Here is a 23559-nt window from a genome sequence, read left to right as displayed (position 1 = left end):
CACAGCAAATACGAGAGTGCTAGGTGCAGATGCTTTTCAACATCTCCCTCTCCATAATGCTTGAAACTTGAGAACTGGAATAAAAATTTGGGTAGATTTTTACTGAAGGGGTAATGCCCTCTTTCCACTCCCCCACATAGATGCACTCCTGGAGCAGAGGTTCACCAAGATGTGGAAAGCCACAGGTTCTCACAGGTCCAGACTTAGCATTTTGAAATAGGTGGGTGGCTTCATTCATACATCATTTACCACACCCAAGCAAGGGGGGAAATATTATTTGCATCAAACAGATTGCTTCATTCCCCTTAAAGGGGAAAGGCACTGTCTCAGTCATGTTTTCTCTTTTATAATGGCAGATGACCAAAATCAGGAGCTGTTGCTTTTTTCATGTACTTTGTGTATGTCTGTGCCTTCAAGTCACCTGTTGACTTATGGCAACCCCATGAACTCCATAGGATTTTCTTAGACAAACAAGCCTTTGAGAATGTCTAGCCCCAATGGCCCACAATTAATGACACAGCACTGCACTTTCATCCCATGCCTTTGTTCCTTAGCTATAATTTGCACTATCCCATTCTCTTGTCTTGTTTAAAGTTTGGTCAAGTTTTATGGCAGTTGTTGCAATAGGTTATTGGGCATTTGTTTTAAATTATTGTTTTATATGCTACTAGCCGTTCCCTGCCATGCGTTGCTGTGGCCCAGTTTGTGTATATGTGTTTTGTGTGTGTGTATATGTGTGTGTATATATTTGTGTATATATGTGTGTGTGTGTGTATGTATTTGTGTGTTTATATGTGTACATGCATATTGTGTATACGTGTGTGAATGTGTATATGTATATATGTATGTGTGCATATGTATATATGTGTGTATGTATATGTATGTGTGTATATGTGTATATTTGGGTGTGTTTGTGCATATGTGTATGTGTGTATGAAGTGTCCATGTGCATATGTATATGAGTGTATGTGTATATGTATATATGGTGTATTTTGGGGGTTTTTAAGTCTGTTCTGCTGGGGTTTTGTGTGTGTGTGTTTGGATCTCATGTGTATGTCCCATCAATCATAGGTAACATATCAAATTGTGAGATATGATCGAAATAGCAGTCTAATGACATCTAGAAAAGATAGACATCCTTTCTTTTCTAATTTCAAGTCTAGACTTTTGATGGGCTATTCCAGCTGATTTGGCTCAAAATTGTGTTTTCTTACTTTGCTGCCTTGAAGAAGATATCCTTATGGGTCATAGCAAGATACAGCTGCCAGTTGGAGTCTGTCCGGCTCCTGTGGCTTGATGGTCCTCAGGAATCAGTAAGAATGAGAGTGAGATGATATCCATGATCATCTGCAACCTTAAAATTGCTGGGACTTGCAATCTGCTGACTCTCTTTGCTTAGGCCTGTTCTAGGTTTACTGAGTCATTTGCCTGCTTCCTGCCTAAAATGTTTCATAGAAAGAATTCTGACAGCTGTAGTAAAACTGCAGATTGCTGAAATTCTCTCTGCTATAGCACAATGTTAAAGCATAAGATTACTGTTATAATTTGCATTCAGCCATCCAATTTTTGTATTGCAGCATTCTTCCCCCTCATCTTGGCAGTATCTTTTAGCTTTGGAAGTAACAGCTGTTTCTCTGAAATATTTCCAGTGACCACATCTGTCATCAAGGGTGAAAAATACCAAGCATAAGCATTTGGAGGGAAACTTCCTTAGTGACATCCAAGCTTGAGTCTGCTTCCTTGCATTGTTGAAGCTGCCAGTTTTGGCATATTGAATCCTTTCTCAAGTGATGGGCAGCTGTTTCCAGTCCCAAGCAGAGTAGGGCTTATTAAATAAGAAATGGTGGGAATGAGTATCTCCCTGGAAGCTCTTGATGTACATTTACTTCTGCTATCTAATCCCAGAAATGTGAAGAATTGTGATTTGAGATCAAGTTACACAATTGAACTTTTGTGTTCAATGTACGAGTGGCATAGATGGATCTGTGCGGTGTTTGGCACATGCATATGCTCAAGTCCTTGTCAGAGACATTTCATGCTCCTGATCATTCCTAAATAGTAGAAAGTTTGGGGCAAGGATTTTTGTTCGTTTTTTTTTCGTGTTAGGAGCGACTTGAGAAATTGAAGTCACTTCTGGTGTGAGAGAATTGGCTGTCTACATGGACAATCCCAGGGGACACCCTGATGTTTTACCATCCTGTGGGAGGCTTCTCTCATGTCCCCGCATGAAATGCTGGAGCTGACAGACGGGAGCTCACCCCACTCCCTGGATTCAAACTAGCAGTTCTGTCGGCACAAAGATTTAACCCATTGTGCCACCGGGGGCAAGGTGAAATAGTGTTATTTGGTTTTTAACAAGCTTCTGTAATTGCATTTCCAATAGTGGCATGGAAGCTAAACTTTTTTTTTTTGCATTTATGTAGTTTGTATATATTTTTCTTCATATTTCAGCAATAGAACCTGGTTGGTGAGGATAGATTGTAAGTGTTTAAGTAAAAGAATAAATATGAAAATTGCAAATCCAAGGTCAGTATCTTAGTGGCTACTAGGTGTATTGGATAACCATCTTTATACACTAACCTCCAGGGCACCCAGGCTTTATGAAATGCTCTGCAATTCTTCAATCAACTGCTAAGCAGTCACATTTTCAAAAAAGCATATCCCATACTCTCCAACATTTCACAGCTGAAACCCAGGACATGTGTGACCAAGCAACATCAGAATGTAGTAAAGATTGCCAAAGTTACAAATAAGGAAAAAGAGGAAAGCTAGGAGAGGAACATATGTAATTGCATAATTAGTCTCCCATCCTCATCTCATTAGAACATTTATACTTATGAGTAAATAACAAGACAGCCAGTGTAGTGTAGTGCTTTAAGTGTTGGGTAAGGACTTTGGGAGATGAGAGTTTGGAAACCTGAGTGACCTTGAGCACATCCCATTCCCTCATCTGCAAGCTGAACAAATCTCGCCAAGAAACCCCCTTAATAAGACCACCTTGTTTGTTGTTCATTCATTCAGTTGTTTCTGACTCTTTGTGACTTCATGGACCAGCTCATACCAGAGCTCCCTGTCGGCCGTCACCACACCCAGCTCCTTCAAGGTCAATCCAGTCACTTCAAGGATGCCATCCATCCATCTTGCCCTTGGTCGGCCCCTCTTTCTTTTTCCTTCCATTTTCCCCAGCATCATTGTCTTCTCTAAGTTTTCCTTTATCTCATGATGTGGCCAAAGTACTTCATCTTGGCCTCTACTATTCTTCTCTCCAATGAGCAGTCAGGCTTTATTTCTTGAAGTAGGGACTAGTTGGATCTTCTCGCTGTCCAAGGCACTCTCAGCACTTTCCTCCAACACTACAGTTCAAAAGCATCTATCTTCCTTCGCTCAGCCTTCCCTATGGTCCAGCTCTCACATCTGTAGGTGACTACGGGGAATACCATTGCTTTAACTATGCGGATCTTTGTTGCCAGTGTGATGTCTCTGCTCTTTGTCGAGATTGGACATTGCTCTCCTCCCAAGAAGTAAGTAAGAAGTAAGACCACCTTAGGGTTACCTTAAATTGAAAACAAGATGAAAATACAGAACAATAAAGCAAATAATATTTCAAAGAAGGTTCAGTTTTCCCTCTCCGATGATTACATTGGCCTACTTTGTCAGGTTGTTGTGTTACTGATATAATGGTTGTTATGTCTTTTTACAAGGGTGGGATTCAAACTTCCATCCAGGTGTTGTTGGACTGAAACTTCCATCATTTTTCATAATTGATTAAGCTGGATAGGCTTTGCAAGCAATTGCACTCGAAACTTTGGGGGAATGCATGATATCGATTTCTAGTGTTTTGAACTGGGTTGGGAGACCGTTATATATATTCAAAATGTTAATGATGTAGAGTGCTGCTTTTATGTAGAATTTGATTGGAGCTGCTTAAAACCTCGTTCTATGAGATTAACTTTCTGCCGCTACAGCTCTTCCATGCCTCCAGGGGGCAGAAATGGGTAAGGAAATTGGCAGTCTCTAACAGTGAAAACATGTTATCCAATCAACTTCTTAAAAAGGCAAGGAACAGAAAGGGGGGGCTGTGGTAGTGTGCATATGACACACACATGCAACAGTTGCTATTGAATGGAGGTCCTGATACTTCAGCCCTCAAACCTGCAATTGTTAATGACCTTGAGCCCAAGCTGTTGTGTGCAAAAATATTTATTTCTCCCCTGCTAAATATCCACCAGGAAACTTTTCATTTCTTCACAGACGAACTTCTCAAAAGAGAGATTCTCGCAGTTAGCCTTTAATCATGAGTAGAGACTAAATATCTAGGGAAGTCATGCTACCCCTCTATTCTGCCTTGGCCAGACCACGCCTGGAATACTGTGTCCAATTCTGGGCATCACAATTGAAGAGAGATGTTGACAAGCTGAGAGGAGGGCGACTAAAATGATCAAGGGTCGGGAGAACAAGCCCTATGAGGAGCGGCTTAAAGAGCTGAGCACGAAGAGAAGGTTGAGAGGAGACATGATGGCCATGTAAAAATATGTGAGGGGATATCATAGGGAGCAGGAAGCAAACTTGTTTTCTGCTGCCCTGGAGACTAGGACGTGGAACAATGGCTTCAAACTACAGGAAAGGAGATTCCATCCAAACATTAGGAAGAACATCCAGACTGTGAGAGCCATTCAGCAGTGGAAGTTTCTGCTCCGGAGTGTGGTGGAGGCAGGGGCGGCTCATCCATTACGCGAAGTAAGTGGTCACAGAACACTTTTTTTTGCCAGGGGTGCAGAGGCGTCTCTGTAAATGCGCCTCGACTGCCACTTGAGGAGTGCTCCCTCAGTTCACAACAGCCCTAGCAGTCTGGGGGGAGCCTCGGCTTTCTTGCCTCGCTGCTGGGTGATCCTCTTCCCAAAGGGGCCGGGCCCTTGAGCCTCGCCTAGCTCCTCTCGTTCCTGCTCCACCCGGCCACCGGGTGCGCGAGCAGAGCCGATGCTCAATCGTTCTCCGCGTTCGATCCCTTCCCCATGACCGGCTCCTTTTCCTGATGCCCCGGCTCTCCACCCGCCTCCTCTCCTCTCCCCAATCCGCGGGTGGGCCAAGGGGCGGAGCCGCCGTGCCTGGCCCGCTTCGGGTACAGAGGCATGTCTGAAGACCCCAACGTGCGCACCAAAAGTTGCCTCTTCTCCTGACTTTCTCTTCAGCCATTGGGACCAAGAGAGAGAGAGAGAGCCCCTCCGGCTGGAGGTATCTCCCACCTCCGCTCCCTCCTTTGTTTTTGCGCCTACCTTCAGGAAAGGTGGGCATCTCCACCTCTCTCTCTCTCTCTCTCTCTCTCTCTCGGTCCCAATGGCTGAGGAGAAAGTCAGGAGAAGAGGTGACTTTTGGTGCACACGCCGGGGTCTTCAGGCACGCCTCCGGACCCAAAGTGGGCCAGGCAAGGGAGCAAATGCGGCAAGTGTAGTTACTGGGATGTATAGTTCACCTACAATCAAAGAGTATTCTGAACTCCACCAATGATGGAATTGAATCAAATATGGCACACAGAACTCCCACGACAAACAGAAAATATATTTCAAAAATTGGTTGGGGGGGGGGGTGCCAAAATGCTGTTTGCTTACCGTTGAAAATTACCTAGGGCCGCCTCTGGGTGGAGGCTCCTTCTTTGGAGGCTTTTAAGCAGAGGCTGGATGGCCATCTGTCAGGGGGGCTTTGAATTCTAGTTTCCTGCTTTTTGGCAGGGGGTTGGACTGGATGGCCCATGAGGTCTCTTCCAACTCTATGATTCTACTGTACGCAAAGCTTGGCCTTTCTTGTGTCCAAATTATGTAGGCATAGGTAGGCAGGCAGGGTTGGCTCCTGTGCAGTGCATTTTCTTTTCTTTTTTAAAGTCCTCACTGTTCACAAGAGTCATGCAGCACATGAAACTTGATGTGGGTAGAGATGGGAAGCGAAAAAGCCACAGTTTTTCTTCCAAACTTGTCAGTGAGCGTATAACCATAGTGAATGACACACATAACCTTTCACCCTGCACATTTATAGCAGTTCAATGCCAGACTAACTGTCATTGTTGAATCTCCTTGCCAAAAAATTAGATTAGAACTAAATGCTATGAAACTATACAGCTATAGTGGAAATATGTTCATTATTTTCTTTCTAACCTCAGTTTTATTACGTTCTCCTCAATAATCAAAACCGATCTGAGACGGAAAGAAAGGCCATTTCATTGTATATTCAAGGTTGTAAGAAAGCTCAGACTTCCTTTTTGGCATATGGCTTTCTAGTGACTGTGGAGGAAGGCAAACTGTATTACGTTAGCAACATCTAATAGAGCTGAGGAAAATATGATGATTACTGATACAATATAGCTGCAGCAGGGAGCCAGCTTAATGATCCCCATCTGTTAGGCTATCTAGTATCTAACTAAATATAATTCCTGATGAAATAAATAAAATGATTTACTGAGTCTTTATTGAAATACCATAGAACAGACATGCAACATCTAAAACCAATGAGATAATAATCTCTGGGACAGTTCACAATCATAGCGGTATGATTCCACTTTAGTGGCTATTAATCCATTCTATGGAATCCTAAGATTTGGAGTTTAGGAAGGCGTATTTAGACTCTCAATGCAATTCCAGACTGACCATATAGTACAGGTTCAAAGCTGACTTGGGGCCACAGTGGCCACAAAATGTGCACCCATCCAAGTCCCAGAAAAGTCTGAATTCAAGCCAAAAATGTCCTTCAGTACATGTGCTTCATGGTGAAATTGGCTCCGCAAAATGCACATTGTAGACACCCACCCTACTGAAGCAAATGTGTGTGTGCCAAAATGCCCCCAAGGGCTTGGTTGGGCAGCAGGGAGTTAATTGACAACTTGGATAAGTGATTACCTCCGCTACTTTCTGTCACTTTCCCTGTTTCACCCTGTGAAACTGATGTGCACTTCTTTGGGAAATGTGTCGGGGGCAGGGGGGGACCTGAAAAGTGTTTGAGGTAAATATAATCACTTTTCTGGCCCCAAATCAGTTTTCCACCTGACAATATAATCACCCGGCCAAAAAATTACAAAAACAGTTTCCTTTCAAACTAGTCCCAAACTGGATTACAGTATCAGTCAGAGAGTTCCTAACAACCTCAAGGTGTGCGTATATAAAAGATCATTAAGTCCCCATCATTTCTTGCACCACTGGCCATTCATAGAATCATAGAGTTGGAGGAGACCATATGGGCCATCTCGTCTAACCCCCTGCCATACAGGAAAAGCACAATCAAAGAAAAGCACAAAGTATCCCACTGATTTTTGTGGTTCAGTGTTTCACTAATCATATAACCGTTTCCCCTGTTGTATAGATAAACAGCTCTTAATTTCTGAAAATTCTAGATGCTAAGGATATGGGATGTTTGCATATCTGTCATAGAATTAAACTCTTAGGCTTTTGACTCTAGTTTTGTGAAATAGAAGTAGTGCACTTGGATACATAAAGGACAACAGGTTGCCCCACTGCAGTTCCCACAGTAGCTTAAGATAAGACCAGTGTGACTTCTTCCTCCTGTTCCTCTTGGTTTCCTATAAATTAGGAAGAACTCAGGCATGCTGCAACTGCAGGATTGTAATTGAAAGTTCAATGCGACTGTGGACGGATAGGTGGGTAAGGAGGGGGGATAGGTAGCTATCTTTTCTCCCAATGCAATTTCAAAAAAGAAAAAGCAGTAAGACATCCATAACCACAGAAACTATATCCATAGTTTCATTTACCCTCACCCAGGAAAAACTCACTCTAGGAATTTGCTAGGTCCTCCATGTTATTTTATACCACTCTAGGAATCTCAAGGTTTTCCAATGCAATTTTATAGTATGCTAGGACTGAAAGTCAGGTCTGCGGTTTCAGATAACGTCCAGTTATCACCTACAGGGCTCTTACTGTATCACAGACTGGCAGTTTGGCAACCTTGCCCAGTTTACTGAGAGGCAAGAAAGTCTTCTGTTCATTTGGTTCTACAGAAAGAGGACACTTTCAAATTTGGCTTCATTAAGATACATCTGCCTGATCAAGAGATCTAATTGTCTCTACAAAAGTGGACCAGTCACCTGCTTCCGGCTATTAATCCACTCCTCACCATTGCTCTCCCAAGAATGAGAACAGCAACAGAAGGTGTGAGTTAGGATTGGCACGACATTCCACGATCCTGCTCAGTGAGCCTTTCAAACATCCATGGATTCTGGGCTGCTGTCCAGCCAGAGTGTAGAAAAGTCCCCTTAACATTTTCCAAAACCCCTCAGCCAGCATAATGTCCCAGGCATATCTGTTGCTGGCATTGCAACAATTGGCCAAAGGTCTAGTCCAGAGCTAACCCCTGGCACTGTAAACAAGGTCAAACAAAGATGGCCTTCGTTTCACACACATTCAAAGCAAAAAGTCCAAATGATATCTTTTCCCTGCCAGTTTGTTGAATGAAAGTACGCAAGGCTACAGGCAGGAAAGCATTGCTCCCTTGAGTGTGTCTTTATTTATGGGCTGTTTCCCATCATCTCTCACCAAGACCTCTTTTTTGCAAAGATTTATGCCTCCTTCAGGCAAAGGCTTTGATTTGCAATGGAGACAGGGCATGCACCTTATGTGTGGTGCTGCCAGCAGAGTACAATCACCTTCTAGCAGAGCAATTAACCTTTCTAAAAGCCCTAAAGCAAGAGTGGGCCTCCCACAGCCTTCAGCCCAATTTTCATAACCCTCTGCAACCAATCAGTTCTTTCCTGCAGTGCCGGATTTGCACACAAGCTAACTACTCTTTATGGACTCAGATTGTAAGAGGTCTCCAATTCTAATTAGAGGTTTTTTGTTTTCACTAAATTTTAAGTTTTACAAAATTGTATGTAACCTCGTGGACACTCTTATATTTGTAGGGATTGGACATGTCTTCAGTTGACCCTGCTTGTCTAGCATGGGGTGAAAGGGGGTGCAGAGAGAAATCATGATGTTCATCACAGTGCGACTCGCTACAGTCTTTGGCTTAAAAAGAGGTTATGCGCCATGGCTTTTCTGTATTGCCTCTTACACTTGGACCTATCAAATATGCACATCATTATTTCATTTGGCTTTTGACATTTCAAGATTCCGTTGAGATTTTTCTGATTATACTCTATGTGTCATCTTCTAGGTACCTTATTTTAAAAATGGAACCAAGAACAGTTACTTGAAATTCAGAATTTGCAAGTAAAGTAAATCAAAGTACTACTTTGCTTAATATTCTGCAAGGACAAGGTATATTCTCTAGCAGTTTCTTGTGAGTACAAAGCCTAGATGCAGTGATATGACTTTCCTGGTGCTTCCATATGGGATTATTGTTACTCTTATTGTTTTTCTATAGCGGTAGCAATTGTGTGGGTCACCTGGGCAGTATTTTTCATCTTCTACAATGTCCTGGAATTAGTATTATGCTGCAGCATTTGGGGTGGGGTGGAGGTGAAAACCAGCACAAAAGAGCAGTGAGCATTCTGTGAAGAGTCCTCTGTTGTGCAGGGAGGGTAAAAATAAAGTTATCAGGACAAGTATCTTTTGAGGAATTTTGGCTGAGCTTATAGGACTCCTTCTCAGTGTTTCAAGTTTCATAGATAGAACAGTAGACCTACACAGGTTGGTTTTCTGAAGGCTATAGGTTTACCAGAAATCTCAAAGCCTGGTTCTGAGTTATCTGATTCTTAGTGAGAGGAATCTCAGGACAAGAGCAGTATCTTTGAAAGGTTAGGAATTATTTGTTGTAGTTTCCTTGTATACTAAGTCAAGTAGTTTTGTGTGAATAGCATACGCATTCTACTGTATACAATGGACTAACTATGAACCTCATCACAATGCGGGCCACAGTAGAGGAATCCATGGGGCAGTGAGAGAAACAGTCATCCATGCCCCACATCGCTGCCTTCCCAGTCATACAGCAGAAGATGTCACCCCCTGACTTCCCCCTGCAATGACCCTGTTGTAGTCTACAAGTAGCCACCCATGTTCTCAGGGCTCTGTCCTAGGACTCTTCCAGAATAGAGGCCCACCTGGAAGCATCCTATGATGGAGCCAGAAGTCCATGTGATAAGGTTCAAAGACTGATACTTAAAACACTTCTTGTAAAATCATTACCAGGATCCACTTCATGTAACAACATAGGTGGTCATCCCTACACTTCACAGATGAAAAAAGGAACATGTGTGGGCAAGCAAGAGAGTGGTTGATAACAAGAGGGGAAAAGTTATTAATGAGGAAGAACACAGAAAACTACTGCTTTAAACAAGGAAACATTGGAATTTATGAACAAGATAGGGTCTGTAGGTTTGTTATTAAGCTGAATTTGTTTGTAAGTCAGAACAGGTACATTTTTAAGTGTAACTCAGGCCACAAGGATTGGTGATAAAGTTTCTGTGGAGATACCTTTTCCCCATAATAGCTATATCAGGAGTGAATTTCCCTTCCTAGGGGTAAATTGCTCTCACTTCCTGTTGCTTTACTCCTGTTCTTAACTATGAGTCATTTGTAAGTCAGATGTTTGTAACATGGGGACTACCTGTATTGTGTTTAGGAAAGCCCCAAAAATTGGAGGGGCAAAGTTTCTGAATTCTGCAAGGAAGAGCAAGGTCACCCCCATTTCTCCAGTTCCTCCTGATGAGTTGAGTAGAAACTATTTTTGCAACTGAAGTAAGCTGAGGACAAAAGGGGAAAGTGGGAGGAGACAGAAACCTGAAGAAGTGGGAAGGGAGAGGATTAACCAGGACTATACCTGCCAAATTACGTCAATTAGGCTGCAACTAGGGACCTAGTTGCAGCTACCCGAAAAACACGTTGCCTTTCATCATGGCCGAGAAAGTGTCTTGATACTTTGGTTATCAATGGGGCAGGGCCTGCCTAGCATCATGTTATGGTGCTCGGTAGGCCCCATCCCCAAAGTGTTGCAAGGGGCAAATTTGCTCCAGTGTGATGAGATCCTTTAATTTTTTTCTGCCAGGGGTGAGAAGGCTGTAACTTGCATTACAAGCCATGTGTAGTAATATCCACAGAAAAGGACCAAATTACACTGTTGAGGTTGACATCCAATTGACTTCTGTACATAGACTAGAAAGGCATAATCTTCTGCTTTAGCCCCAAGCATCAAAACATTAAACCTTAAATGCTAAGATGTGCAAGTGAACCATGATTTGAAGATGATGATGACGCAACAGCTAAGGTGGGTGCGTCTTTTCATATATGTGGATGACGACGGCAATGATGTGATTGTTGGCCTCCCTGTTGTACTTCCACATGGGTTTTTGTTTACCTGAATGCAGCTGCCAAAATTGCACTGAACTAATTATACCTTCTGGAAAGAAACAGCCTGAAAATCCTGTCTCACCAGCTTTGGGAGTTCTCAGCTCAGCCTGGGATCCTGGAGGACATTTCTCAGATTCTGGCTCAGAAGCAGCAGCTGGGCTGTTATATCTCCTTTTTCTTCAGAACTACGCCCTAGACTATTGTCAGAATCAGATAAGGATGGGGCGAATGAAAGCTGTGGCTTTGAAATATGACGCTCTACTCAGGAAGTGCAACTGACAGAGAGAGAAAGAAGAGAAGAGAAAAGAAGAAGTGAGTCTAGACTCCTGAGGTGGGCAGCACTCTAAATTCGCCTGAGGCCTGCACAAGTTGTCTATCAAAGAACAGAAGACAGGCTGCTTGCCATGGGCTGAGAGAACTTGTCTCAGTCATCTTGACAAAGCTTTCTCCATCATGAATGTACAAAGACAATTGACATCTGCAGCCATCAGGGCTGAGGCACAGAGGTATGAGGGAGTTAAGGTGCAACTCAACAAACTTTTCCGGTTGGTGGAGCTGGTTGGTGACCCTCAGCTGAAGAGCAGCATCAAGGCTTCCCTGAGCTTTGTGCGAGGTACGTGCCTGGGGCTTGCAAAGACATGGAGGGGAAAGATTTTGCCAATCTGAAAAGAAGCTGAAATTAGAAATGAAATTACTGTAGTTAATCATCATGGAAAAATCAGATCAACCACATTTACTCTAAAAGTCTGTGCATGTTATGGACACAAGTCACTAGGAAAAGCTGTTTCTTTGTCAATTTGTGGAGAAAGACAGTTGTCAATGGATTGAAATGGCCCACTAATACTGTTGTCGTTTCTCCCCTGCCCTCTAATCCTGTGTCTTTAAACTGCACACAATACCAGCTGACTTCTCAGAATGTTAATACACAAGACCAGACCAAACATTTCCCCCATTTAGTTGGCACTATTCATGTAGGACTATGTGGCTTTTTTTTTTTTGCTTGTCTATCACTAGCTGCACAAGTTAACTGGACAATAGGAGCAAACTTTACTTTGGTTTAAACTTTCAGTTGGCTAATTTCACCACATTCCCTGGCTGCTTACAAGGATGTGGGAGTAGGGAATAATCCAGCACAAATCAAACATATGTAAATCCCACAGATTTTGATGTGAAATGGGAGGGAGTTAAGTATGTGGTTAATTCCCCTGTGTTGACTTCTATAGAATTTAAAGAGGCTAAAATACAGCTGGATCCTGCCCTTCATCTACATCCTTAAATAAAACACGCAGAGAGCATTCTATCCCATCGTGGAAGATCATGAACCGAATGGGAGGGAGGCCCTCGCCCATAAATGGAAGGGGAGATCTCCCACCCATTAGATATAGTCTACGAGCTGCCCAAAAGTAAACCAGTTTTCCTGGTCTACCCAAATGTATTCAAAGGCAGTTGAATGCTCATAAGCACTTTTGAATCTAATTGTTTAAATTTATTAGGAAGTGTTGTTTTAATGAAACCAGACCAATTGTTTTAATATTTCGTTGTGTTGCAGTGATTACAAGCACCCTGAAAATATATCTGTCTGTGGGTGTAGTTGTTCTTACATCAGAATTTGTATGATGATACAGTTGCATAGCATCCTGGCAAATGTTTAGGACTGAAGGATTAAACTGTCTAATTAAAAAACAATAGTCACATCCAGACAGGATTTTCCCATACTGCTGTATCAGCTGGCAATACCTCATTCTCCAAATCGCCTAGCAATGGCACCTATTTTCAGGTCCAGATGGTTAAGCACTGTCCCTATTTTGGCCTTTTTAGGATATTTTCTTAACATTTTTAATGTATTTTGGTGGATTTGTAGCATTCACTGCAAAAGAAGGTCAAGTGTGCATTAAATTAGCACGTACAGATGTATAGACAGACATAATGACTGCCATTTAAATGGTATTCGCACAGCAGGGAGGACTTTGTCCTGTGTGTCCGCCTGCCTGCTCAACCTGTTGTCCAGGTGCTGAGTGTGCTTGGATGGGTAACCTCAAAGTCTCTCCCTGCTGCCCCCCACTACATAGCTCTTTTGGTGGGCCTTAACTCAGAGTGACGTTGAAGGAACATATATTTTAATGAAGAATTGTCCTCTGCAAACTCAGGCACGGTGCTGCCTTATAGTCTTTTTCTGAGTTAGCATCTTCTACATTTTTCCCCCAAAGTTAAACTGTTGAAAATGGAAATGCTTCTGTTATATACATGATTACACCAACCAGTGTGATATAGTGGTTTAAGTATTAGACAAGTGCCCTGGGTGGTCAGGATTCCAATCTCTGCTCAGCCATGGAAACTCACTGACATGATAAACCTCCTCCAAATAAATCTGGCCAAGAAATCCTTAGGATGCAGATGCTCGACAGAGTTGACTTAAAGGCACAAAACAAGAATAACAATAACATGGCATTTAAATGGATGTTCATGGAACTCAAGACACTATACACTGCACTGTCTGCCACTTTATTTTCAGCTGCTGCTACTGTATATTTTGATTGCATACTGTTGATCGCAGGTGGTTGTTGTATTTTTTGAAGTCTTTTCTGACTTATGAAGACCCTAAAGTGAACTTATAATGTTTGAGGGAGGGGGTGTCTTTATCTTCTGAGGCTAGGAAAGTGTGACTTGCACAAAGGTCAGCCAGTGAGTTTCCATGGTTGAGTGTATTTTTGAATCTTGGTCTTCAGAGTCACACCACTTCATCATATGGGTTTTTGCAAGCATCACAGGATACTTATAGCACAGTTGATCTATGGAGCCCCATACCACTCATCACACAATGCACACTTACTTCCAGTGGGGCTCCATAGAGTAACTGTAGTGCAAGCGTCCTACGACACTCTGCCCAGAACACAGGAGGCTTCCTGTGTTCCATAGGAAGAAGTGAGGCCCATGTGGGGAAGCTGTACAGCGATGCTTCTCCATGTGTGATGATGGGTGCAGTGCCCCACTTCCCCATGGATTTGCCATAAAAGCTGGCGAATCTCCCCACTGCCCCTCATCAGTGTGATGAGGTCCACAGTCCAACACTCAAACCATTATACTATACTTGTTGTTGAAAATATACTGTACCACTTTCTTGATTTGTTAATGCACTAAGTATAAGTGACAGCAATACAAAGTAATATCACAGGTGGAGTAGGGCCGGGGTGTTGGGGGATTTTGAGAGGTAAAAAGGTAACTTTTCTAAGATTAAGATGCTTAGAAGTGTGTGAGAGATTTGAGGTTACTAAACAATGTGTGCAACAGGATGTGGTGCTTCCAAAATGGTGCTATACTTATTTGTGAAAGGGCTTGGAGAACTATAGCATGATGCAGTTGAGATTATTCTTCTAGAATGGGGTCTATTGCTTCCTGTGTCAAACGTGGCCTCCATGGGTGTGGTCCATACCCACCTATCATATCCAGCTCTCTTACCTTTGCTCTTCTGCATACTTATTGTCCAGGGCAACTTAAAGTTGTATAAGTATTTTGTAGAAAAACTCTCCACATTCTGTCTTGGGTGAAGTTCCCAGACATGTATAGGCAGCAACTCCATGTTGGTAAGATGAACACACATGACAATCTTGAGGCAACATTTCTTTCTAGAAATGTGATACTGCAGAAAGTAGTTTATTACAGCATGTATAACCTACATGGACATTATCTGCATTGAAATTAAACTGTGGTTTTGAACACTCTAACCCAACCTTTGATGCCCTTGTGCTTCTACATGTGTTGGACTATGACTGTCATAACCTCCACCCACCATAGCTAATAGTTGAGGATGACACATCTTGCAGTCCAAAAGCCCTGTGGTATATTGGCTTGATAAAGACAAATCTAACTGATCTAAATTGTAATTGTAGTGCATTCAGCATTGGAGTTATTCACTTGAGTTCTGCACAGGTTCTTACAAGGGGGCGAGTGAGTATAGATATTCAAAACAGAAATATAAAAAGCAGCCTGAAGAAGGCAGGATGTATGGTTATGAGTAAGAAGACATTTTTCATCTTCCTTTTCACAACCCTTTGCCTCTCCATACTTCCATATGGACTACATATTTTTTTAAAAAAATTGGAGTCCCAGTTTGGGAGGAAATGCATGTTATAAATAAAGATGACAACGACGATTTATGATATTTTTGGGGGGGGGGGGGGGGGACTGCAGCAGGTGGCCAAAAAAGACAGAGGTAAAACAATGAAAGGAGAGTGTTTATTGGACTTGCTGCTGGTCTAATACTTTGATGGAAAATTGGAATTATATACAATTGTTTAAAAAGTGGTTTTAAAATTACATTTAATCCAGATGTGTTTTAATATCATAGTTTGTTAACTGGGTATTGATATAATAACTTGCCATCTTTTGTTTGTATATTTTAAACACAATGAGGCAGGATACAAACACTTCAATCAATCAACTAATCAGTTAATATTAAAGGGGGGGGGGTTGCATGTGTTTTTATATGCACACAATGTACACAGATTGTGGACAAAACTTTTTTGCTGGCCAAAGCTCTATTATACTGTACTTGTAGCTTTGAGGCAGAAGGTGAGAAGTTGAATTATAGACAGGCCAAGTTCAGCACAAAACACCCAGCCAGCAAAGTTGTTGCTGATTGTGTGTTCTCTCCATAATTCATTTTCACTTGTATGTACTCATGCAAAGCTGACTCACAGCTTCATTAGTTTGCAGGCAGGTCTTGTAGGAAACTCTGCTTAGCATCTCAGCTTTTGCAAAGTTTATTTTTCTTGTCAGAAGTGTTAATATTATTTAAGAATCCCCCAGATGAAATAAAAAGTATGTGAAATGGACCAGCTAATGCATACATGCATACCAGAGAGAGAAATTTTGTGATTCCGATCTGGTAGTGATGCTCATCACACCCCACAGATTAGGTAACTTCTGTCCCAAACAGCCATTTTAATTTCTAGAATCTTTGTATTTAATATCAGTAACATACAGGAGAAAGGTGGATCAAATAATTTGTAGGGGAGGGAACCCTCAGACTATGGATCTAATCCAGCCCATTGGTGTTCAAAATCTAGGTCACAGGGATTTCCTAAACCCCACTTCTTCAGAATATATACAGGGTAGGAAGGAGACAGAGCACAGCTTTTTGTGGATCTTTGCACAGGGCAGATGGTGGCAGAATCCTGATCTCAGAACTAACCAAGCTTTTCCACTTTATCACACTTGGGGCTTTTGGCCCCTTGCTACACTTTGGGGATGTGCCCTGCAGAGCACCATCATATGACACTGGCTTGGTCCTGCCCCATAGATCCCCACTCCGATGCAAGTTAAGTAGTGTTTCACATAGCTCAGATGGAGCCACCCACATTTTTCTCCCTTTTCCCCCATCTGATGCGGGAAAGGACAACACACGTGGCCACCCTTTTTCTCCATTGATGGGGACAGGAAACCAAAGTGCCTTCTTCCATTCCCTCTTTGTGATGATCCTCTGTGCTGGGGGTGGGGGGGGGGGGGGAGGCTCAGCTATATGATGAGGTCCTTTGAAACATTGGTTGAATGTTCCTGGTGCTGCTCCTCAGAGGGAAAGTGTCACTACCCTGAGAGTATATAGTGTATGATGGTAATGAGCAGGATGAGATCTGGTGTACCACCCCAAACTAGTTCTGCACCTTTATTTCAATGGGAGGAGAAGATACAAGTCTCAGCGAAGTATGCTCTGGACATACATGCAAAGTAACTTTCAACAGTACAGAGCCTCTTACAAACCTTTGTTCTGGTTTACCTTTTGAAATATTTATGGCTATAGCACAGTTTAAACCACCCAAACATTTGAAAAATAATAACAACAAAAATGGTATTCCTGGCCCAACACCTACCTCGTGTTGCATAATTTTGAAAAGGAAAAAAGGCCTTTGAAAAATAAGAGCACCAACAACAATAGCAGCAACAATTTAGCAGAGCAGAAGCTTTTTGAGCAAAGCAGTAGAGCAGTGGTTCTCAACCTGTGGGTTCCCAGGTGTTTTGGCCTACAACTCCCAAAAATCCCAGCCAGTTTACCAGCTGTTAGGCCAGCTGTTTCTGGGAGTTGAAGGCCAAAACATCTGGGGACCCACAGGTTGAGAACCACTGCAGTAGAGCAAACAAGCTTCTGAAATTACAGGAGCAGAGTAAAAAGGTAACAACAAACTTCATTGAGGAAAAACAGGTGTTTTTACTTATTTTACTGCCAAGGAGATGCCAATCTAAATTTCCCAGTTCTCCCCACAATGATTTTCTCTATGTATGGATGTGCCTTCAAGGGGACTTCCAGACAGTACTAAAACCTGCACCAAAGTGGCATGAATATCCATCCCCAATCCCCTCCCACCAAAAACCCAATTACTATTGACATGGCATGCAGCCACCCCTAAAGATAAAATAAAACATGCTTGACTGCCATAATGTTCCTCCTCACGCCATGAGGAAATGATGCACTAGGAGACCGGAACCCAAAAGGTATGGGGACTCACCCCTGATTAGTCCAGGATTATCCCATAGTGACTCCTCACAAGCCCAGTACCCCATTAGATCTGACCCTTTCAGGAGGCTCTAATGTGGCATCTAATTAATTTGGAACAAACTCTGTTTTGTTCCAAATTAATTCAGTTTTACCAGACAGGTCCCAGGTTTTGGGCCTGTCTGGATGGGCCCCAAGTTGCCTGTCATCCCATTAATGTCTCAGGATTTCTTAATCAAGGAATACTCAGAGGTAGTTTTGCCAGTTCCTTTATCTGAAACATAGCCTACAGCACTTGGGGTTCCTTTGTGATTTTCCATCCAAGTACTAATCAGGGCTAACCCTGCTTGACTTCAAAGATCTGGTGTATTTTGAGTATTTAGAGATTAGCTGGTTTTAAAACAGAGAATTAGATTTCATTTGTAACATCCACAGAGCCCAGGCCTTCCGTTCCAGCAGACCACTTTTTGATAGATTATAACTCACCCACAGGTGACTTGCCACACAGGGGCAGCACTAGGCTGTGAGGGAAAACAGAGCACATGAACCAAGTAAAGTCTTGCTTAATTTATCACAGGCTACGCTTCAATCTGTAAGCACTGGCAAATTTAAAGGGTTTAAAGAAATTTTGATGTGCAGAAGGAGAAAAATTGAAAAGATATGGATATCTAAGGCCCCTTCCATGGACTTGAATAAAATCCCACATTTTCTGCTTTAATCTTGAATATCTGGCAGTGTGGACTCAGATAACCCAGTTCAGAGCAGATATTGTGGATTATCTGCCTTGATATTCTGGTTTATATGACTGTGTGGAAGGGCCCTAGGAGAAGCAACTTTCACAGTTAGGGGCTTTAGAAAGCAAGTGTCTGTTTTCTGCTACCTCAGGACTTATGTGTCAAGTCTAATTATGTCATGTGATTGGATAGCTTTTTGAGTTACCTTCTTTAATATTATTAGCATGTACTTAGGTTTAAAAATATGAACACAAATGTAAGCCCTTTCCTTGAAAATGTGTACTGAGCAGCATTCTACATCTCAGAAGGTCGACCATGAAAATTTGTATATGAATCTGTAACTGCACTGGGCTGAAAGCGGCTCCCATGATTGGTGATCTGATAAGATCGGATTCCTGATCCAGGAATTTCATAACAGCATTCAAAACTGAATGTAAAGTATCATATACAGATCTTCATGCTCTACGCGTACATGCAACAATCGGGAATGCTGCTTGACAGGGAAGGATGGGAATGTTCTTTAAGTTGGGAATAACTCACATTCATAAATTTCTTCATATTCAATGCAAAATTATTAAATAAACACCCTAGGTCATATCTCAGTCTCTCACTATTATAAGGTGTTAGCTCAGTGCTTGGGTTCACAGTGGGATGGTCTGGAAATTAGGTCTATCATATAGGCGGATGCAGCAACTCTGATGAAGCTAGGATAGGACGGATATGCAAATAAAGAAGCTACATGCAAGCAGGTAGATATAAATGAAGAAGTGAAGCTATCTCCAACAGGAAGTAGTTCATTCCCTATACAGCAGTGGTTCCCAACCTATGGTCCGCAGACCACCAGTGGTCCCCAAGAACAAAAATATGGTCCATGGCCTCACCATTACTACACCGTTGCCTCGAAACCATGTGGCAACGAGAGTGACTGGTCTCGCAAAACCCTCTTATAGTGCTGAGGCAACGGGAATATCTGGAGGGGAGAGGCTGACTACCCACGAAAGATTACTACTAGCACATCAGCTCTAGATTATTAAATATGGACTATTGGGTGGCATATGATCTGTATCAGGAACTAGAGCTGATGTGATCTGTCCCATGCAATTTCCTGAATCAACACCTGAAGTAACCAAACTGAATATAAAGTTGACCAAAAACTGATTTTGGTACTAATGTTGGAGAGTGGTCCCTAGTCAAAGTGGTCCTTGGTCAAAGTTGTCCCTGGTTTAAAAAAAGGTTGAGAACCATTGCTATACAAAAATCAAAGCAGGAGGTGGGAATCACAGCCCTCCAAATGTTGTATGACTGTAACTCCCAACTTTCCTTTCTATCAGCTGTGATAGTGAGAGTTCATGGGACTCATAATATAACAACATTTGATGGGCTGCCTGATGCCTACCACTGAGCTAAAGGAACAAAGACATTGCAACTTAAATTGTGTGCAGAACAATATCTGCACACAATATTGCTCTGTGAGTTAAATCAGGAGTACTTTGTTTCTCCGAAAAACCTCTGCCCATTATGCTAAGGTTCAAATCATAGACTGACATGCACATGATAGATTTCTGATCTCCAGGCATTTTTGTTCAGAATTAAAATCAGATAAACTGTTTCACTCTTATACAACCATAGGTTTACTATTAGAGTGTGTCTAGGACAAAGGTGGGAGTTTTGAAATTCTCAAAATGTTGTCCTAACCAGCAATACTCATGGGTCTAGTACAGCGTTTCTCAACCTGGGGGGTTGCGAGGGAGGTGTCAGAGGGGTCACCAAAGACCATCAGAAAACACAGTATTTTCTGTTGGTCATGGGAGTTTTGTGTTGGAAGTTTGACCCAATTCTATCATTGGTGAGGTTCAGAATGCCCTTTGATTGTATGAGAACTATAAATCCCAGTAACTACAACTCCCAAATGTCAAGGCCTATTTTCCCCAAACTCCACCAGTGTTCACATTTAGGCATATTGAGTATTCATGCCAAGTTTGTTCCAGATCTATCATTGTTTGAGTCCACAGTGCTGTCTGGATGTAGGTGAACTACAACTCCAAAACTGAAGGTCAATGCCCACCAAACCCTTTCAGTATTTTCTGTTGATTGTTGGAATTCTGTTCCAAGTTTGGTTCAATTTCATAGTTGGTGGGGTTCAGAAGGCTCATTGATTGTAGGTTAACTATAAATCCCAGTAACTCCAACTCCCAAATGTCCAGGTCAATTCCCCTCAAAACCCACCAGTATTCAAATTTGGGTATATCAGGTATGCATGCCAAGTTTGGTCCAGATCCAGATCCATCATTGTTTGCATTCACAGTGCGCAACTACATCTCTCAAATGCCAAAGTCCAGTGAATGAAAATACATCCTGCATATCAGATATTTATAGTACAATTCACAACAGTAGCAAAATTACAGTTGTAAAGTAGCAACAAAAATAATTTTATCGTTGGGGTTCACCACAATATGAAGAACTGTATTAAGCGGTCGCAGCACTAGGAAGGCTGAGAAACACTGGTCTATTATAAGAATACCAAGTGCATACTATGTGTAAAGACAACAGTAAGTGTATGATTCTAGGCATATTACCTGACTGGAATGAGGCAAATCCAGAACAGAGTGACTCAAGCAGATGCACAACAAGCAAGTTTTCTCCTTGTTGATAGAAACATTCCATTTGACTCCAGCTTAATCCCACCCTCTCAATAATCTTTTCCGCAGGATTTATTCAGAAGATGTTTGCCATTGTCTTCTTTTCAGACTGAGAGAGTGCAGCTGCCCCAAGGCCAAATCCTGCCCTCCCAGAGTCCATCCAACACGCAAACCACTGAACCACACTGACTTGGTAACTTCTCTGCACCTGCACAGCAGATGGAGCTGAAGTATCCAAACAAGCCTACATGTGGCCGAATTTCCCAAAATGCTGAGAAATGAGTTATGCCAAGAAATAGGCTCTTATACAGGTTGTGTGGTAGTTTGAGTATTAGACAATAATTCTAGCAAACAAAGTTTGAACTATGTATTGTCGAAGGCTTTCATGGCTGGAATCACTAGGTTCTTGTGGGTTTTTTCAGGCTAGAACATGGCCCTATAGCCCGAAAAAACCCACAAGAACCTAAAGTTTGAACTGTTACTCAGTCATGGAAACTTGAGTAAGGCATACTCTTTGAGGACCCTTCTATTCTGCCATATAATCCAGATTATCAAAGCAGATAATCCACATTGTCTTCTTTGAACTGGATGATATGAGTTTATACTACCATAAATTCCAGTTCAAAGCAGATAATCTGGATTTTATATGGCAGTGTAGAAGAGGTCTGAGTCTGAGTCTTAGGAAGACCCCTGCCCCCTACCTCCCCAGACAGGCAAGAGGACACATATCTTCCTTTGCATCTGGTTCTCCTCCCTCCCTCCAAACTAAATCCCAATTGCATATTGAGGACTGAGAACACAGTTTGTAATATAGTGAGACATAAACCATTGCAACTCAATTTTAGCTTTTTTTGAATTGAGTTTTATACAGTTATAATGTATACAAATCACAAAGTTAAAAACTTGGCATTATATTAGATTTCATCTGACCAGAAGCTGATTTAGCTATTGAAATAAGATGAAGGCAAAGGGTAGGGTGGGAGGAGAGAGAAAATAGGACATTTTTAAAGCAGCTGAAAAAGTGGGATCACAGAGGATTCATCAAGACTGCTAAATTTATTTTCAGAAAAAAAAATTCAGTTACACAAATCTGTTTGAGGAAGGGAAGCACTGAGTCTGTTTCACTCCACAGCACAGTTATGCAAACTGAACTAAAAGAACAAAAGTGTAATTTTTATTCAACTGACTCAGAAATATGGAAGAAGAAAGGAGGAGGAGTTATCTTGCCATCCCCAGAGGCTGAGGCAAGAGCAAACTCCTTCTGCCTCTCCTACCTTATGTCTTCTTCCTCTTAAAAACCTTTCCCATCTTGACCACATGCTGACATATTTTGGCTGCCTCTGTGAAATACACTACACTGAGATAATGTAGGATCTCTGCCACTTAGGTGCAATGGCTTCTGAGCTTCAGGGAACAAAGAGCCATGAAAAATATCATTTTATTATCTAGGGACTAGACCTCGACACAATACACAACATTGAGACAATGGTTTTGTTTTTCTAAAATGGCAAATTCTGACAGCAGTGGCTTCTTTAACTTTTTAAGTTCTATTCCAGGAATTTCTTCCTTTCTTGGTTAACATAAAGCAATTAAATCTATTTTGATCTGTCAAGTCCTTAAGCACATGCTTATACTCTGGGTAAAAATAGCAGGAAGTGGCTTGCTAGGCTATTTGATAGACGTGGGCTCAGGCAATGGGGGCATCATGAAGTTTCTGTTTTTCAAGTTATAGTCTACATCTGCAGAGCACTGTGGTTTTCCTGCCAGACTCAGTTTCCTGCATCGTGCACTACTGTTTTGACATGTTCCCACCCCTCAAATGTCTAAATTTGATTTCCTTCAGACATTATTTTAATTGATCACTTCACCACCCCACTGAAGTCAAAATTCAATTTTCTAAGGACCGTGGATAACAAGGAGTCATTGCCTAGTGAGTTCCACTAACTTCCAATGTTCCAGAAAGAGACCAGAATCCACCAGGTGAAGGCAAACGACAGAGACTTTATTCAATTTGTAGAAGGGATGCAATGTATTGCAACCGATGTCACAATGTGAAACCATAAACATCATGGGATATGCAGTGACTTGTACAGAGGAAACACAATAATAATAATGATAATAATAATGATAATAATAATAATAATAAACTTTATTTCTACCCCGCCACCATCTCCCCGATGGGGACTCGGAGTGGCTTACATGGGGCCAAGCCCAGACAACATAATACAGCAATAAAATCAAAGCATATACAACAGACAACAACAACATTATCAAAATGACATTGAAAATAATAATAAACCATGCATTAACATTGCTAAGTTTTGAAATTCCCTGCCTCATCTCTGATTGGCTGAGCTCTGGAAGCCAGCTGGCACCACCTCCGCTTCTGATTGACTGAGGGGTGGGCTCAGGTGAGC

At 42.0% G+C, this 23559-nt stretch overlaps 1 protein-coding gene and 1 long non-coding RNA gene across 2 annotated transcripts in view; one reads left to right on the top strand and one right to left on the bottom strand.

Moving 5' to 3' along the window:
* LOC137096117 (uncharacterized) overlaps nt 1–23559 on the bottom strand; it is a 337069-nt gene that overhangs the window by 257076 nt on the left and 56434 nt on the right. The gene's annotated exons all lie outside the window — the stretch shown is intronic.
* The window catches only part of AGAP2 (ArfGAP with GTPase domain, ankyrin repeat and PH domain 2), a 162791-nt gene continuing 150809 nt past the window's right edge, over nt 11578–23559 (top strand). Inside the window, exon 1 of the mRNA XM_060762830.2 lies at nt 11578–11895. Coding sequence (XP_060618813.1) covers nt 11736–11895 — 160 coding nt within the window. The 5' untranslated portion in view covers nt 11578–11735. The remainder of the gene's footprint in view (nt 11896–23559) is intronic.

This window comes from Anolis sagrei, chromosome 2 (assembly GCF_037176765.1).
Source record: "Anolis sagrei isolate rAnoSag1 chromosome 2, rAnoSag1.mat, whole genome shotgun sequence".
Lineage (NCBI taxonomy): Eukaryota > Metazoa > Chordata > Lepidosauria > Squamata > Dactyloidae > Anolis > Anolis sagrei.
Note: the sequence above shows the minus strand (reverse complement) of the source record. Positions and strands in the feature narration are given on the sequence as shown.